The sequence below is a fragment of the Anopheles coustani genome, chromosome 3 (genome assembly GCF_943734705.1).
Source record: "Anopheles coustani chromosome 3, idAnoCousDA_361_x.2, whole genome shotgun sequence".
Classification (NCBI taxonomy): domain Eukaryota; kingdom Metazoa; phylum Arthropoda; class Insecta; order Diptera; family Culicidae; genus Anopheles; species Anopheles coustani.
In genome coordinates this window covers 76,353,665-76,371,032 of record NC_071288.1, presented here as the reverse complement: position 1 = coordinate 76,371,032, position 17,368 = coordinate 76,353,665, and the positions used below count along the sequence as shown (strand labels likewise).

General features: G+C 43.8%; 2 protein-coding genes across 2 annotated transcripts; both read right to left on the bottom strand.

Moving 5' to 3' along the window:
• Positions 1-1,326: 1,326 nt before the first annotated feature.
• Positions 1,327-5,714, bottom strand: LOC131259532 (sodium/potassium/calcium exchanger 5-like). The gene is made up of 6 exons (XM_058261041.1): positions 5,527-5,714; positions 5,275-5,461; positions 4,885-4,962; positions 3,893-4,621; positions 2,587-2,688; positions 1,327-2,502 (listed from the first exon to the last, which is right to left on the bottom strand). The coding sequence occupies exons 1-6, from the start codon at positions 5,704-5,706 to the stop codon at positions 2,168-2,170; spliced, it is 1,611 nt and encodes a 536-aa protein (XP_058117024.1). The 5' UTR covers positions 5,707-5,714; the 3' UTR covers positions 1,327-2,167.
• Positions 5,715-16,443: 10,729 nt separating this feature from the next.
• LOC131266888 (myosin regulatory light chain sqh-like) lies at positions 16,444-16,998 on the bottom strand. The gene has a single exon (XM_058269573.1). The coding sequence runs from the start codon at positions 16,996-16,998 to the stop codon at positions 16,444-16,446; it is 555 nt and encodes a 184-aa protein (XP_058125556.1).
• Positions 16,999-17,368: the final 370 nt, after the last annotated feature.

Below are 17,368 nucleotides of genomic sequence, written 5' to 3'. Positions count from 1 at the left end.
GAAGATAGTATTGTGTCGAGAAGATGCGGATGCAGGAAACCATCTCCCCCGGGGACAAAATCATACCGATGTTTACCGAGTGCAATGTGAGGGTGACCGCCGGGATATATCACCATAAATCAACGGCAGGTACACACATGCACAGACAGACCCGTACGATGCAAGTGATCATTGTAATGGTCCGTTTTCCGTGTCCGGGTGACACACGATCGGCTGTAACACCGGGAGATAAGTGCCGTTGACGTCTGCTGCCAGATTGCAACCAAGAGGGATCGAGCTTCTGGTGACATGGCAGTTGCATCTGCGTGATCAGTACGGTGCACTGGATTAACCACCAGTTCATGCCTAAGACGATCCTGTTACCTGTAGACGATGTCCTCAAGCTATTTCCTAAGGCCGAGCATGCAATCTTCATGTTATAATGCATCCCAACATCTTTAATTGAACCTCAACTTAACCCAGCATCCCTAGCATCACGCCGATCCCTGTTTGTTTGCGAGTTTATTTCTGTTCTTGTTGCATTTGGGTCAAGTTTCAAACGCTCACTCAAACATCTGAAAGTGTATGTATCACGCCGCTCCAAACGCTATCACACGAAATGTACGGTACGTCCACGAGGAACGGCATCTCTTAGCCATCATATCATACCTTACACTGGATGTGTCGAGGATTAGCGCAATAGAAGGGAAATCAGAAACACACACTCTCGCACACCGTTTCCAGCGTATCTAAATCTCATAGGTTCAGCATGTGCACGCGATCAACCGCATCCGGGAACGATTGTGGTTACAACCGGTTCTGGCACTAAGGATCTGGCACCTTTTAACTACCGCGTGCCTTTGTTTGCTACATTGATATTTAAGATAATCGCACATGGTACTCGGAAAAATGGTTCAAGTAACATACTTTCAACGGGATATCGGTACTAGAATTAACCAAAGCCGGCATACTACCTTAGGCAAATAACATATATTTTGAAAACATTAATATTTATGTTACATATTTGGAAAGGGCTACTTTTTCTTACTATGCTTGCCGGTAAAATACGTTACTTTTACAAACGTTTTCTAAAGTTTATCAACATGGAAACAAGCGAAGGCAGGTTAACAAACGAAACAGTATTTACAATAGCATTGTAGAATACAGCACAATAGACTTGAGTAATTGTGTTTTCACGAGTAGCAGCGTGCTTTACCTTGCCGTATCCATCGGGCTAATCTTAGCAAAGAAAGTGTGAGCTTTTGTAAAAAGTAAAATTCTAAGTCGATAGAGAGTGAAAACAGTTCTATACTCGAAAAGTCTAAACGAATTTCCACTAGCAAGCATAGGCCACATTTCTTCATTATTTGTTAAAGATCTCATTATTTCATGCACTGATTACTTGTTTTTGATTATGTTATGTTTTTCTATGTTAAGGAATGATGGTTCGGCATGATGGATGATGATTCGTTAAATTTGCCCTGTGTTGCACAACTAGACGAATGCTCTGCATCGCTTTCTTTTACATTTTTCATTTATTATGTTTATCATCTAGGTTTTACAGATATCTTTGTTTTTTTTTCTTTCCTGCATCATTTCTCCGAACGTACCTCACTAACAACTAACAACAAGTGATGCCAGTCACGGTGACTCTTCGATTAAGTTGTTCTATCGTACAACAAAATGATGAAGTTCAAATGACTCGTTTTTTCAACCAGGGCGATTTCTAGCGCAAACCGCATGGCTAGCCAACGTTTGGCACAAATAAAACGCGAAATAAAAGTGGAATGTGTGTACATAAAAGCAGTGGTAAAGAAAACAGTACTGTAAGCGATAGAGATTCTGCGGTGCGTTAGAGAGCTACAGAGTAGAGAATGTAAATTCAGTGTCGTTTCAGAACAGGGTGCTAGAGTTCTGTTTACTTTTACGAATATCAAAACAGACTATTTTACTATGCCTTTGGCATATCCTTTTGGCTCTTTGAGGGCTCAACATCTGTAGTAGTAGAAGAGGAGATTACAGAACCTACGGATGGTGCGATTTTCTGACTGTTCCTGTTCTATCAGGATTAGTTTGTTTTACTACAACGTCGGTAAAAGGTTTCTTCATTGAGGTGCATGATCGTTTGGTCGACATGTAAAGAGAGGGAATGCTCCGTTCGTGCACGAGCATCGACAGCGACGCCGGCTCACCGCCCGCAGGTTGGTAGATTCACGCGGAAGAACACATTCAGCTCGATCAGGCTGGCCAGGATGAGGAACACGGCATACATGATCAGGCAGGCGTTACCAACCCGCCGGTCGAGCTTGAACTTGTTCAGCGAGAACGCAATGTACAGCATCAGCAGTGTCGACAGCAGCGAGATGGCCGAGTACTCCAACCCGGCCGAGTTGATGCCAACCCAATGGTGGCCCGGTTCGATCGGGGAGAAGGCAGCCTTGATAAACCAGGGCAGCCCAAGGCAGAGCAGAATATCGAACGTGTTCGACCCGATCGAGTTGCTGATGCCCATCGAACCGTGTCCTGTGGGGGCCGAATTAGTCGAAAAAAGGAAAAGGTTACTGATCAATCGCCATCGGAGCAGCGGTAGTCGTCGCCGTTACCCACCTTGCTTAGCCACTATCACACTGGAGACGGCTTCCGGCACGCTGGTTCCCGCCGCCAAAAACGTGATGCCCATTACGGAGTCCGGTATCTTCAGCGTGTCACCTGTGGAGCAGAAAAACGGCCAACGAAACGCTCATTAGTGGAAGGGATACCGGGAGGAAACCCATCATTATCTGATAAACTCATTCATCCATGGACGAGCTCTTTACCCCTCACGCTTTTCTCTAACCACACACACACACACATACACAGGCACGATGGGCACGAGGAAAAAGATGTACCCCGTACGGGGAGGATTAGTAAAAGAAGCCCCGTGGGTCGCATATCTTCTCCTTATCGACCACGCCGATCGAACGTGACAATTTGATGGAGCTAAATGTAGAGTAGCTTGGGCAGGTTTTATCGCTGCCACGGGTCGGCATACTAATGACCACTATCTCTGCCTCTGGATAAGACTTCTTCATATTCTTAGGTCCTACATTTTCCAAAACGTAAAGAATTTAGTTAATTCTTATAGGAATAGTTCGAATGACAAAAGATTCTTCTGTGTAAAAGTATTCATGTTGGGTACTTCGCCAGGCGTTGGCAGCTTACTGCGCCTATATCACCTACATGTTTTGATATCGTAACCAAACTTTTCACCACACCATATGATTTGATTAACTGTCCACAAAGATTTAGTACAAGACACCACGTGGTGTAATCGGTTGACATAGTTTTAATGACATATGGTAAACCACTTTAGAGTACAAAAAAAAGGTTTTTTACAAAAAAAAATTATAGAATTCTGTTCCAAACAATCTGTTTTCTGATATTTGAAATTAAATCACTTTCCTGATTGTGTATTGTGCTTTTAAAAAACGATTGCTTATAAAATTGTAACAATTTACACGGAAATGCCTTTCTCCAAACATGGTTCAAATTGATGTTTATAGATTGCTGTCTACAACTCTTCTATTCTTTGCTTAGATGTGTGTTTTAATGCGTTATTTGAGTGAAACTTTTGGGATAATTCAGAGCAAATGACGTCTTTCTCCCATACCAAAACAGCATATTGAAAAACGCGAAAAATCGACGTGATCGGGAGCCTTCGCTTACTTTTTGTATAGGGTTTAAATTTTGAATAGTCGTATTGACTTAACCATACCATTCTCTCTGGATAAGTTAGATTAATCAGTCCTTACATACGAAGGTTTTCGGTGCCTGTCGAAAGTGGATCTCACACGGTCGGGGGTTCGTCTTATTGCTCATGAGTTGTTTTAGCAAATAAATAGGAGCTCTTCCCTTTATCATTCCAGCATCTTACCTATGATCGTGATCATCCAGGCAACGACGTACGACAGCGAACCGATCCACACGATACACATGATGAACGTGAGCGGAAACCAATTCCGGAACCGGGGCTTCTCACAATTAGGTATGGTGAACATGAACAGCAGATGGATTGGCCACGTGATAATCCACGAGAACTGCCGGAACGCGCTCTTACCGAGCGGATACTTCAGCAGCTTGAACTCGTCCTCATCGTCCTCCGCCCCGTCATCATCCTCCTGAGGACCGTCGTTCCCGCTTCCCGTTCCATCGACTCCCGTACCGGCTTCGAGCGCGCGAACAACCGCCTCCGCCGCCGGCCCGGCGTTTCCAGTTCCATTTTCCACCTCCACCTCACCCGCGTTCGCTGCTCCGTTGCGGCTCTTCTCCTTGCCATTCGTTGGCCGCGGTCCGTTTTCTTCGCGCGCTGGCGGCGTTACCGGACTGGGTGGTGGCGGGGGGCGCTCGGGGACACTCTCGTCGGCCGCCCCATTGCCACCGGCCGGCCGATCGATGGACGCACCGACATCCGTCTCCCTCGACTCGCCGGCGCTCGCTGGTGGCAATTCGCTCGATGGCTTAATTTGCATCTCCACGTCCACCGTCGGCGATGACGTCAATTCCCCACCGCCGACCGACGGTGCATCGATGTGGGCCACATTCTTCAAGTTGCCGTTCTGCTGGAAGTGTCCGATGCGCAGCGGTGTGTGCGCCTCAATTGCTTCTAAATTGATTGGTTCGTTGTGTTTCGTGTTGTTCCAAAAGGCGGCGGGAGTTTCAAGTTCCAAGATGTCAATCGGAACAGCAACAGTAAAAAAAACGGTTGTAAAACAACAAACCATCGAGCCAGAGCAGGAAGGCAATTCAACAGAAAGAAACAGGAAAGAAAAGTAATATTAGAATTCAAACAAGGCGCCACTTGGATAACAAAAAGAATGGATAAATAAAAGGGTGCAAGGAAAGCGCTTTTCTTCTTCTACAATCTACCTGGTGTCCGGTTGGATTCCGACTTGAGGCTGCTGGAGGTATCGTGCGATCTTCGTTTTCGGGCGTGCTTCAAACCACCTTGCGTTTGTGTCCCCGAGGAAGCGGATAATGTAGTGCGAGCCATAGTGGAATCGAAAAGAAACCATTTGTGCATTGATTAATTAACAATCAGAGTGGCCATCACCATGGAAACGAAGCAGAGTGTCCTCTGAGAGATGCTATAATTTTGTACTAAAAAAGCGACAGTTTGTTTGCACTAAGATTTTATGGTAGACAAACTATTCGTGATGCAAAATTTGCTTTTCAACTTTAGTACATCAAATATTTAGCTTTTGAAAAAGGATAAGGTGGAAAGTAACACATCGTTGCAGTTGATATAGTTTAACCTACCTCTAGCACACTTTTGGAACGACTTGTCGTAGTACATTACAGCAATGTAGACGATGTAGAGCAGCACTAGGATGAGCGCCTCGTACCATTCGACCCGCTCGTCATGGATAATGCAGATCAGAATAGCGACCGTTATACCATACGCCAGGCAGTCCCTCGTCAGGGGCCACCAATCGAGCGGCACCACCTGGAAGGAGGACCGAAACAAAGATAAGACCAACATGAGTTCCCCCCTTCCCCCGTCCTACATACCATTCCAGCACCGATTCCACAGCAGGCGGCCACCGCCAGGATATTGAAGACGGCCGAGCCCACGATGGTACCGACGCCGATGTCACCCTCCGTGATGAACGTGCCTATCACGTTGACGAACAGCTCCGGCGCGGAGGTGGCCGCCGCCATGAACGTGGCACCCGCAACATCGTTGGACATATTTAGCGCTGTTTGGGGATGACAAGGAAGAGTTAGCGATTTACGAGCCTAATGTCCAGCTATTCTACTTTTAATTAAAAACCGTCACCCTGATCATCTAAAACCATCTATTAAACAGCTTGTATCCAATATAAGGGACTAATAGCTTCAAATTGGATGAGATTGGCGTTGGATTAGATTTGAATAAAAGTACATGCCTTTAGTAACATTTCACAAGTTTTGACAAATTACGTAGCTCAGATAAGAAATCAGAAATCAAACTGGGTTAGATGAAATATGTCAATTGTTTCTAAGAGATTACACTCTCTTCATTACCATAAAATTAGTATATCCGAATTTATTTTATCCAAAATCAAATCTACCAAAATGAACAAATTTGACTTCAGAATATTCACCCAAACATTATATCTGAGGAGTACAACCTACAGGTTGATACTTTGGGTCAAGTTCTTACCATCTGCATGTAATGTACCCGTAAATACTTGCTTCCTCGGTTTAGCAAACTTATCTCCTCACGTGCGCGACTTACCTTGACATATTTTCTCCACAGCAGGTACAAAATACTTATCACAAACTACGGCCAAAGCTACAAATAAATATAAACTAGCGATTGCATGTAACACTACTGCCCCATTCTGGCGCTGCTCCTCGGTGAACAGGTCCCGTGGGAAGTCATCGATGGCGGGTTGTGTGCAGTTCATCCCTAGGAAGAGCAAGCAAATAGATGGAGGCTTGGCTTTAAGGAATGGTCGGTACAAGGTAAATGGATAGTTTAGCGCTGCGGGGGAAGGCGCTGTTTTAAACCGTTGATCCAATTCCCCCCCGCCCTAAAGCACAACATCACTTTGCATGCGTAAAGCGTGTTCCAGTAATTACGACTGTCGGCAGATAAGTTATCGGCTTGCATCTCGAATCAAGCGAGAGGAATTGTTTCGTTTGATCTCGACAATAACACTTCCGGCGCCACTCCGGACCATGCACACGAAACAGTGTACCCACACTCGCAATCGAAAGGGTCTTCCAGAATTCGTCGTGCCCTCGCCATTTAGCCATTTAGTGCTGGTAAAACACACCCGCGTAGGACGGAATGGTAGGTAAGTGATTTAATTAGAATCGGCCACTCCACTGATAGCGCGCGGTCTCGGGGGTCCGGAGAGCTATAGACGTTGCCTGCTGCCTGAGACCTACGTCACTACAGACGACGGTCCGAAAAGGTCGTACACACCGATCCCGAACGTCGTGCACAGCGAACTCTTCTGTCTAATTGAAACAAATAGCAATCGTTTTGCAGCTTCCTTTCCACTCCGTGAACCGATCTTGTACCGTCTTCGTCACATCACTTAATTTTCGAACCCATTAACGGTAGCGCCACACCCTTGGAAGCCTCTGCCACCGCCTGTTAATTAACTCCATCACGAACTTTGCGGTTCGACGCAAACTGCTGCGATAGGCGATCTTCAACGTCACACACTCAGTGGCCACCCGCGCACAAGTTGTGGAATGTGCGAAAACTCTCACAATGTGCCTTTGGTATTGTGAAACTATGAAGCAAAGTTCAAAGGCTGCCCGTTTGATCGGATTCCGCGAAATTCCGGATTTCGTCGAATGTCTAGAGATTAAGAAATGAAATACCAGACCACGTCTCGTCTAGAAAAGCTTGCAGTAACGAATGAATTGCAGTTGATTCATGAATCTACTTCTAGGCTATACTTGTTGCTCTTTTTTTGTGTAATTATTTTTTAATTGATTGGAAGATGAAAATCCAACCGTGTCATTTGCAAATTGTATGCAGGATGTGTTGACATTTGGAATGAAAATTGCAATCTATCTTTGTCAATGGTTCAAACTATTCAAACCATCGTATTTGGATGGAAATATCTTCTTAAAATTACATATTTACAACTACACTGCCCACTTGTTGCCACATTGCCAAACCAGCAATTAGCACGGGTAAGGTAAACAATGGGCTATAAATCTGTATTTGACCAACTCTTAGCCATTTCAAATTCCATCGTTATTTATTCCCGTAGGAAATGTTTGCTCCATAAATCAAACCCAATGCCATCATTATGAAAGTGGAATATAAGATAGTACCGCGATGATCAGTGCCTTCCGGTTCACTGTTTGCTTTAGGTGAAAATCTACTTTGTCGCATCAAAGAACAGAATATCTCCCCCGGATTTACTATACTGTACAGACCTGGGGTCGGATTGCGTAAAGCAAAATAAATCTTTGCGTAGATGTTGCCAACACGTTATCATACATTGCACGCATCGTGCGGTTGAAAGTATCTCCGCCATCTTTTAAGCTAAGATGTCTATGGGGTGATATCATACAACCATTTCCTTTTATGGTTTCTCTTATTTAAAAATATATGAAAATTGACTGATTTCGATTCGATTGGATTAATTCGATCGTAAAGTCCGTGCTGAGGCTGAATGTGTCAATTGTTCCGAAACACATAGTGAAATTTGAGTGCCCATAAATCAAAAGAAATCCCATACCCAAGTAAAATTATCGCAGGAGGTGAAAATGGTATCTTTATTATATTATTTTGAGTTTTATGGGGATCACTGCTGCAAATCCTAGTTTCTAGCCACGCCTTAACTGGAACCGGTTTCCACCAGGCTTATCTAAATTGTTCGTTAAATCAACTGGAGTGGCTTGTAGCTGTTTGCCATTGTTTTCTGCCTCATGGAGGAGGTTGTCGTCCACAACGATCAACGACCTTATCCCTCAAATCGCCTGCGTGGAGCATTCATGCGTGCACCACTGTGACACGCAGATCGTATTACACCGATCCAATCAATCCAATTCGGTAAACTGGGCGCCACGCTAAAATGTAAACTTCGTTTTTTTTTGCATTTTCCTTCGTGCGTTACGCTGCCCGCATACGGGGTGGAGTATTTACGACCAAGGGTCAACAAAAAGGGGTGCGTTTTGTTGACAAACTCGGTTGCGTTGTTATTGTATCGCCCGTTGGTACAAACAAGTATCGGGCAGATACGAGATTTGCGTGGTGGTTTGTTGGTTCCGGGGAAAAAAATATTACAGTTTAAAATAGTAAACGATGAAAGAGCTATAAACAAACTCCTTTTGTTTATATGATCAATTTAGAGTTTCTTTTATAGAAACCATTAAGCAAGCCCATGTACGAACATAAAACTAAGTAAAATAAACACAAGATAGCTCAACATCACAACGTCACTCGGGAATAATTCATGAGATGATCACATTTCTTTTTTATCGCGTAACATCCTTCATCATGTGATAAGCATTATCTCCCCGTCAACTTATTGCAATCGCGGAAAAGCTAAAATTTTAAAATTATGCAGGAAACATCGTGACAACTATGTTGCAGGGAAACCATACCGGTAGCTGCAACATTGTAATGGAGCGAATAGGTAAATTTTACTTGATAAAAACACTAACCTCTCACGTAGACGACAGTAGATAAATTACAGAACTCCGGCTCAGATGGCATCGGCCATTGTCCGAGCACCGCGTGCATAGTGAGGAAAAAAGCACCAGATAAAATGATCGTGCCCCGATGTGAGGCCGTTGTTGCTTAATCAGTTGATTGATCTGCAACATCCCGCTGCAGCCCAGCCGAATGAGCAGAGGAGAAAATGAAGAGACAAATACACATACACACACGGCAAACGCCACGTGTCAAAGCATAAACGCGTAGCTACGGTCGCCAAATGTAAGTGAACATTTTTATTACCCAAACCAATTGTCCCAAAAGATGTCAATTAAATAAAAATGCTTGTACGAATTTTATAAACTATAATGTTTCACAACAAACGATGATCAATTTATCTTACTTTAAACTTTAGACCAATTATTTTTCAATTAATTGGATTATGCATATTTTTTACATTCTCTGTATGTACTCAAATATCTTATCTAATTTAAAATGAAGCTAGCATTTTATATTTTCTTATAGAGTAAATTTACGCATTGTCGTATGTTCGGTCACGTTAACGTTCTTCATTATTATATGAAATACAAAAAAAGATAAAAATCTGATAATTAAAAAAACCTGTTGATAAAACAGATTTTGTTTTAAATCCTCTTGGGTAGTTACCATTTCATTAATTTCATTCTTTAATTATGATGATGAGTAAATAATATCAAAACAAGGATATAAATTGCACTGAACATAATTTGAAACAAGGGTTTTGTTACTTTAAAATTGTGTAACTTAATAGCACTTTATAAATAAGCTCTTAAGCAACATGACACAGTCACAGCAGCCATGCAGCACATCTGAAAAAAATCCTCACAAGTATGGTTCAAAATAACCAAAAACATTTTTTTACTATCCAAAAGCAGTCCAATTAAATTCCAATACTACAAGCCTTACACAGAGAAATTGTAAAAGAATTGTAAAAATTGTTGAAATTGTAACCCCCTTGGCAACAGGACTAAAAGACAAAAAAAAGGTAAAAGAATATGTTGTGAATATGTCGAAATTTTCGGTGGAGTAGTTCATAGTAAAAATATCATAAACATCAAGACCACACCGGCAAACAAAATAGCCTCACGAATGACGAACAATATCGTCATCGATGTCCACCAGTGCGTCGCTGCATGCCACAATCGAAATAAAGCTAGAGCACACCCCCCATCAACTAACACAGCGTTAATCGCGATCGGAGTTTCGCAAACCACCACTCGAACGACCCCGAAGTCGATCAAGTCGATGGCGATCGTGGGAACTTTTCACACACCAGTGCAAAATTACCCTCACTCTGTCTTGGTGTTGAAGGGCCGCGTTCCCCTATCGATTCGCAACGATCGAAGATGAACACCACAAGCAGCACGAGGGACGTATGCAGTAATTATACCGTGCGCCCACGATGCATACGCTTCTTCACCATCCCCAGTCCCTCCCTTCGAGCCCTCTCGGAAGCGGCAGCGTGCGATCAGTTGATCACTACAAACAACCCCCATGATGGCAGCTGGCGGTAGCCGCCTCCACTCTCTAATCGGGTCGGGTCAATCAGCAGATTATTGAATGCTAATTGTCAGTGTTGGAAGCCCCCCAAGGGGGAGGGGAGGTGCAACTGGTGGAACGTTTTGTTTCCTTCTCGCCACGCTCGAGTGTTGATTGACATTCTATCGTCGAGAGAGCGGGATGGCATGGCCGAACGGAAGTTTGAGGTGGAAAAATGGGGAAGAAAATGGACACCAAATGGCCATGGTTCGGCCGATATGTCGATAGCTTTGTGTTCCAATGGCGCTTACACGCTGCTGATTGGCGGTAGCTGTCATCGCGTTGTCACACACAGGGATAAGGTCGTACACATAAACGTTCCGTTTTGTTTTGCATTGCAACTTTCTGTACACGTACGTTTTTTTACCGGAAGTAAATACTGCAGCTGTTTGAGAATTAAAAACAACAAAACAGAAATGACACAAATTCACTCAGCAGGTTCAGTTCACATTCCAACACAAATAATACCTCACAAAGCACCAGGCGCCTCCACGTAACCACGTGTTTTAACATTCATTATGACATTGTGAAAAACTAACTTTGAAAAGTTGAAAAACAAAATTGGAAACAAATTTATCGAAAAAAGAGTCATTGCTTCCATCGATCTTCGACCTTTGATTCGACGCTACATATTCCAAATTGACTGTGCGTTCGGAAGATCACACAGAAAAAAGAAGAGACAGAACGAAAAGCCAAGCAATCATAACGAACCAGCAAACAGCGCCAGGTCAGGAGATCCGTGTTCCATTCAAGTGACCAGTTAGCACCGGTACGAGTTGGAACACCATCGGTCCGATCAGCCGGAGGAAGCGCGGCAACAACAATTCTAGCTGCGTACACTACCCACCCTCAGCATTCGCCTTCCCTTCGTCCAACCCTCCCCCCTTTTGGACGACCCGGTTTTGCACCCCCTTGGTAAGTGCCCTCTGGAAGATGTTTAACGAAATTAATTGAATCTTATTGTGAAGAAATTGTGGAGCATTATTTATCAAATGAAACTACCGACTCGGGCCTTCGAGTCGAGAAGGCACTCGTGGCCGGTCGGGCGCTCGAAGCGATGGAATTTACTAGTGTTGGTGCGTGTATCTTGTTGAGTTTGGAAACATACTGTATGGCAGTGCCCATCAAGTAACTTACGAATAAAGGAAGATAAACAGTGGATAAAAAAGGCTATTTTTAAATATTCACTATGAGTATCGAACTAATAGACATTTATAACGTATAGGAAGTTTTATATAAGATACAGCCAGCCTTCGAGCCACACAAAAACGTTACAGACCGGTGGCCGAGATGAGCGATTGCAACGGCCATTTTCGATTTGTTGACCTTTTTTTTAATCTACACGAATGAGCTGTACCTCTTATCACCTCACGCAAACACAAACAAACATACAAAAACCACCTCAAACACTGATTGTCGATCAACTCCTCCCAATGGTAACGGATCTCCGGTGTTTACCTCTCGCTGTAACGATCAATCCAGATTGTCACTGGCTCAAACACACTCCTCAGTAAAGCATCACCACTTCGTTTAACACTCCATATCTTCTGCCTTTCGGGCTGTTCCCGTGGTTATTTTAGCGTTTTTTTCCTTCACGCGAAATGCATACCGACTTCTCCACGAACAACCACCGTTCAGCTCGCGACGAGAGGACGAACACGAATGGAACGTTCGAAGATCGATTCCTGACGCGCAAACTCGCTTCAAGTGTGCACTTTCGCGGGCATCCGATCGCACAAACCCAAGCAAACGGAGCGTATGATCGTTTTGAATGGACGATCGCGATAGGAAGTGGGATGAACGCGTGAACGGACTGAATGAACGATTGTCTGATAAGGTCGAATGAGTTTAGACTCCGGTGCGTGTGCGGTATTGATATAACACAATACCAATCCACAATTGTTTAAAAAAAATTCATTCCGTAAGTTTATCTAAGGAAGCGTGTTACATTACTTTTCTTAAAACCCACATTTCTTCCTGCTCACTTCCTGTTCACTAGTCCACACACATCTAAGCTGGTCCATCGAATCGAAGCAGTCCTTTTATTGTCCTTTCCACCAGAACACGAAATATTTATTACGATCCAGTGCGAGCGATCGGTCATCCGTACGCAGTTCATTCCTCTTTGGTGCACGATATTTGACGAACATCCGCAAATGGACAACAGTTTCACACAAACACGCGACCACGATGGACGGATGGATGAAGATCAAATATACCCAAGGAAAGAGAAAAAGAAACGTCTCGTCCCGGCCAGAGCCGGAGCATCCTCTGCGATTCACTGCGCGCGACTCCACACACAACCACACAGCGAGGAGATGGGACCCACGAGGGAACGGTCGGGGTGGGAAGGGGGAACGACGTGGAGGGTTAGGGAGCCGCCGGTTGTGGCCACTTTATTCTTCAATCTTCCCATTTTCTTAAATTAAGTGCCATATTCTTCTCTATGATTATCCATAATGCCTCTTATCCGTCCACGGTTTCACGCTTCAACGGGCAGGAGGATAACTTCGGTTACGGTATCCGGCAGGTTCTCGGTGCAACACTTTGCTGGTCCGCCGGGGCATGCTTCAGCTACAAACTCTAGCCGGGTTTCAATTTTGATTCCTTCTGTTTCGAAATTGATTGCGCATCACACCATTTTTACAAGACCGTTATATTTGGCAAAATGTGATTCCTACCCAACACCTCTTAGCACACTGCAATTTCGAATTACTTAGGAATACTATAACCTCACAAAAATTGCCTCTAAGGGTAAAAGGAACACACTAATTATTCATCAATTGAAAAAGCACCGAAAATTATACCGCCAACATTTAACTAGAGGAATAAGGAAACGATTCACAACACTTTCGAAAAGTTACTGGACGAATCGATAGGAATTTTGGATGATTTTTAAATTAAGCTATAAATAAAATGGGACAAAACGAAGAAAAAAAAAATAACGAGAGTGGTATCTCCGGTATCAAACACACCATTGCTACGCGCCAGTCCCCAGTAGTCCGATTCGTCCATGTTGATTAAATCACAGTCAAATTCCAACTGAAGCAGTGAAACCGTTTGGCGCTTATGTATAGACCGGCTGCGAAAACTCTGCGTCCGAACGGAGGGCTTCCGATGCCCGTGCCCTGGGGAAGCGAGAATGGACGACACAAGTGTGTATGGCTGTGTAGGAAACAACACCCCCATACACCGTTGGCCAGGGACACACGGCGCAATGGCCGCAAGTCGCCTTTGGGCACCAGTGGTGGCTTGCGAGAAGAGATTTCGGAACCCCGGTCACCGTTAGTGTGTATATACTCAACGGAATCGAAATTCACACACACACCTAAGCACACAGCACTGACCAGCGACGAACATCCCCCGCCGCGGGGGACCTTCCCAGAGCGGTCACAAACGTATCCGAGTGACGATCGGCATATTGGAGATTGTTGTCAATTGTATTGTGCTCCCAGCATTCATCAGCTGCCCACGGTTGCCTCCACCATTTCCATCCTTCCTACTATACTGCTCAACACTTTCTTCTCCCCCCGGTATTCTATGACATCTCTCTCTCTCTCTCTATCTCAATCTCTCTGTCTCTCTGTGCTTCCACTGGATAGCGGGCACAACTTCCACAACGATTGTGTTCGAAAGAAGCGAAAAATAAAACACCATGGAGGCCGGAGTTGGGAGTGCAGTGAAACTGAACGAATCGCGATCATGGAGTAAACGCAAGTGGGGCACGAGCAGCAGGGAAATTGAGCATGCTCTACGATCAATCGGCTACGTTCGTCGCGATAGGTATATCCACCTAACTGGATCAGAATAAACCAACGACGATGTCGTTACACTTGACACAGGGTTCCCGGAGTATAGCCCGTGCGTGCGCCTATCGATGAAGGAGGCGCATGATGTTTTACGACGGTATAGGATTTTGGAGTATACACTGCCGAGTGACGCACCTTGCCTACGAACGTACCTGGCAGACCAACCAAGAAAATACTTCTCTTACTTTTCTCGATCCGATTTAAACGAACTGATCAAATATTTTCAAGAGTAGGATCGCTCAACTTTAGCCTTAGTAGTATCTTTTAAAGTAGTAAAATTTGTAAAAACCCTAAAAATGTATTTTATACTTGGGTGAGAGGCATATATCATGCTGAAAAGTGGAAGAAAGATAGGTATCTGGATTACTTTGATAAATGTTGTTCCTTTTTTAACGTTGAGAAATTTAAATATGTTAAAACGTGAACTAATCAACACTCATCGAATCGAAATTGAATGACTAGAAGAAAACACGGGGCGCATGAGCAACAACGATGATAATCACTGGTAACGGTTGTAAATCTTGTTTCACATTGCGGGGGGCACCTCGTTTTAAGAAATAAGAATGTAAACACAGCCCAAGCTTCATCAAACATAGAACTTTAAGAAATTCTTGCACTTCTATACAGCAACATAAAGCGTGCTATACCAAGCTGTTTAAAAACATATGAGCTTCAGAATAACAATAGAACTTATGAAGCTTTGTTTTTATACAACTTTGTTGTATCTTTCTATTAGTTCGTTATGTTATTCTTTTGCATACGTAACACGTAAAACAAACAATAACGGTGGAATATATTGCATTGTACCTAGGTTTCTTTTCGTTATACTTATTATTGGAAAACATGAAATCACGACAGTATCAGGCAGTCGTCCAGAACTATTCTTCTTCTTCTTCTTCTTCTTCTTCTTGGCGTAACGACCTTGTTGGACATGCCTGCCCCGTTAAGGGCTTACGAAACTTTTTACTCTATGTGTACGTGGATAGTCAGTCCTCTCGTACAGGGGATGGTCTGGTCTCGGTTGGGATTCGAATCCCCACCCCCCATTTAAACCCACACCGTCAAGGATGGTGAGCCCGGCCGGTTCATGGGCCGATTTTCTAACCGGCGCTACCGCTCGGCTGTCGCAGACCCCCTCCAGAACAAGTAAACTATGCAAATATCCTACATTTTTCAAATTGTGTTGAAAACTATCATGCGTACTTCCTTAAGCCCGGAAAGACAAGTAGGTCTCTTATGGAATTGGTTGAAACTATCTGAGTTATGTTTGTAGTGAGCTAAAACATGATTTTTGACATACACGCGTACATTACCCCAGGAACCCCCAAGCTTTCGAGTTATAAACGATGTTGGCCAGTAAACCAGGCTGTACAGTATGTCGTCATTCAGCATGCCAGAAAGGATATATGGGTGTAAGCGTTACGAAATGATTTGCAGCACTCGACAACTTTGGCTCAATTTGACAGAATTTCTTCCGGACGCTGAATACCAATGACTACACGCAACGATCTGCTTCGTTTGATTCGGGAGGCAATTAAGCATACTCCGGTTCAAGTTGCCGGAAGACGAATGACTGATATGCTTCTACCAACCCATTCTGGTGAACGGGGAAATTTTTATAACAGAGTTGGAGAAATCAATACAGCACTAAAGCATCATCGAAGTAGACATCAACGTTAACAAGCAATGGACAAAATAGTTACCTTTAAGGCGGAAATTGGAAAAGACTTCAAAATTACAATACGCATGGTCAATAGTTGACAAGCGGAAGAAATGATGTGCATATTTACAGCAGTACTTGGTCAATACTTACCATCCCCTTTGCCAGTCCTTTCCCGAGTTCCCGAGAAGGAATAAGAATCGTGCCTCGAGCAATATGTCGTTTTCTAAACCATCTTTAAGTAGGCTTTTCATGTGTATTTTTTTCTAATGTTGTGGAACTTCATCCTTCTTCTCCTTTGAGTTCCCTTTTTTTAAGACACGTGTGATTTCTCTGTAATCGATCAGGCCATCCTTGACTGGCATATCGCTTAGCAGCTCGTCCACTTCGTCGTCGGTAAGGCAATCTCCCATCGTCGTCAGCATCTCGCGTAGATACTCAACCTTCAGAACGCCTGTGTTTTCATGGTCGAAGCAGCTGAAAGCATTTATAATCGTCTTCTCTGGATCGGTACAGCAGGCTCCCTGCAGCCGGTGGCCAAACATCGACAGGAACATGGTGAAGTTTATTTCAGCCTTTGCCTCGTCCAGCATGCCCGCTACGTACTCCTCAGATGGATTTTGGCCCAGCGTTAGCAGCATGCGCAGTAGATCATCCTTACCGATGAAGCCGTCACCGTCTGTATCAATCATATTAAACGCTTCCTTGAATTCGGCTATTTGAGGCCGGTTGAACATGGCTAGAACGTTCGATGTCACGGCTCTGCCGCGCTTTTTCGATGTCTTTATCACACGAGATTGTCGTGTATTGTTGGAAGCCATCTCGAGACTCTTTTGTTTTTTCGAGTAAGAATTTACCGAAAAAGTATTACTTAATGAATACTCTTAAAGCACTTAATCACAGAACAGGAATCGTAACGACGTGCTAAACTACTACGATCTTCAGATGATTGTCTAAAACTGAATTGGAAAGCAGTCTCCAGAACGTTGAGCATGGATTGGAGAGTTCTTCCACCTTTACGTATATGAACCTTTGTAAGACCTACTGCGATGCTAAAATGAAAACACGTCGTAAGTAAGGAGATTTGATATTAACACCTCTGCCTAACATTGCTTTGCAGATACCTTTATTACAGCTGACAAGGACAAAAGAAGATGGTATAAAAATTGGTTGTACTGAAATAAGCGATCG

What these genes read in the sequence shown, in the direction of transcription:
- LOC131259532 (XM_058261041.1), bottom strand. Translation starts at nt 5,706, where the DNA reads ATGTCCAACGATGTTGCGGGTGCCACGTTCATGGCGGCGGCCACCTCC. An exon ending in GTTCCAAAAGTGTGCTAGAG is followed by an intron (nt 4,963 to 5,274) that starts GTAGGTTAAACT and finishes CACAAACGCAAG; the next exon opens with GTGGTTTGAAGCACGCCCGA. An exon ending in TGTGATAGTGGCTAAGCAAG is followed by an intron (nt 2,503 to 2,586) that starts GTGGGTAACGGC and finishes CGGCCCCCACAG; the next exon opens with GACACGGTTCGATGGGCATC.
- LOC131266888 (XM_058269573.1), bottom strand. Translation starts at nt 16,998, where the DNA reads ATGGCTTCCAACAATACACGACAATCTCGTGTGATAAAGACATCGAAA.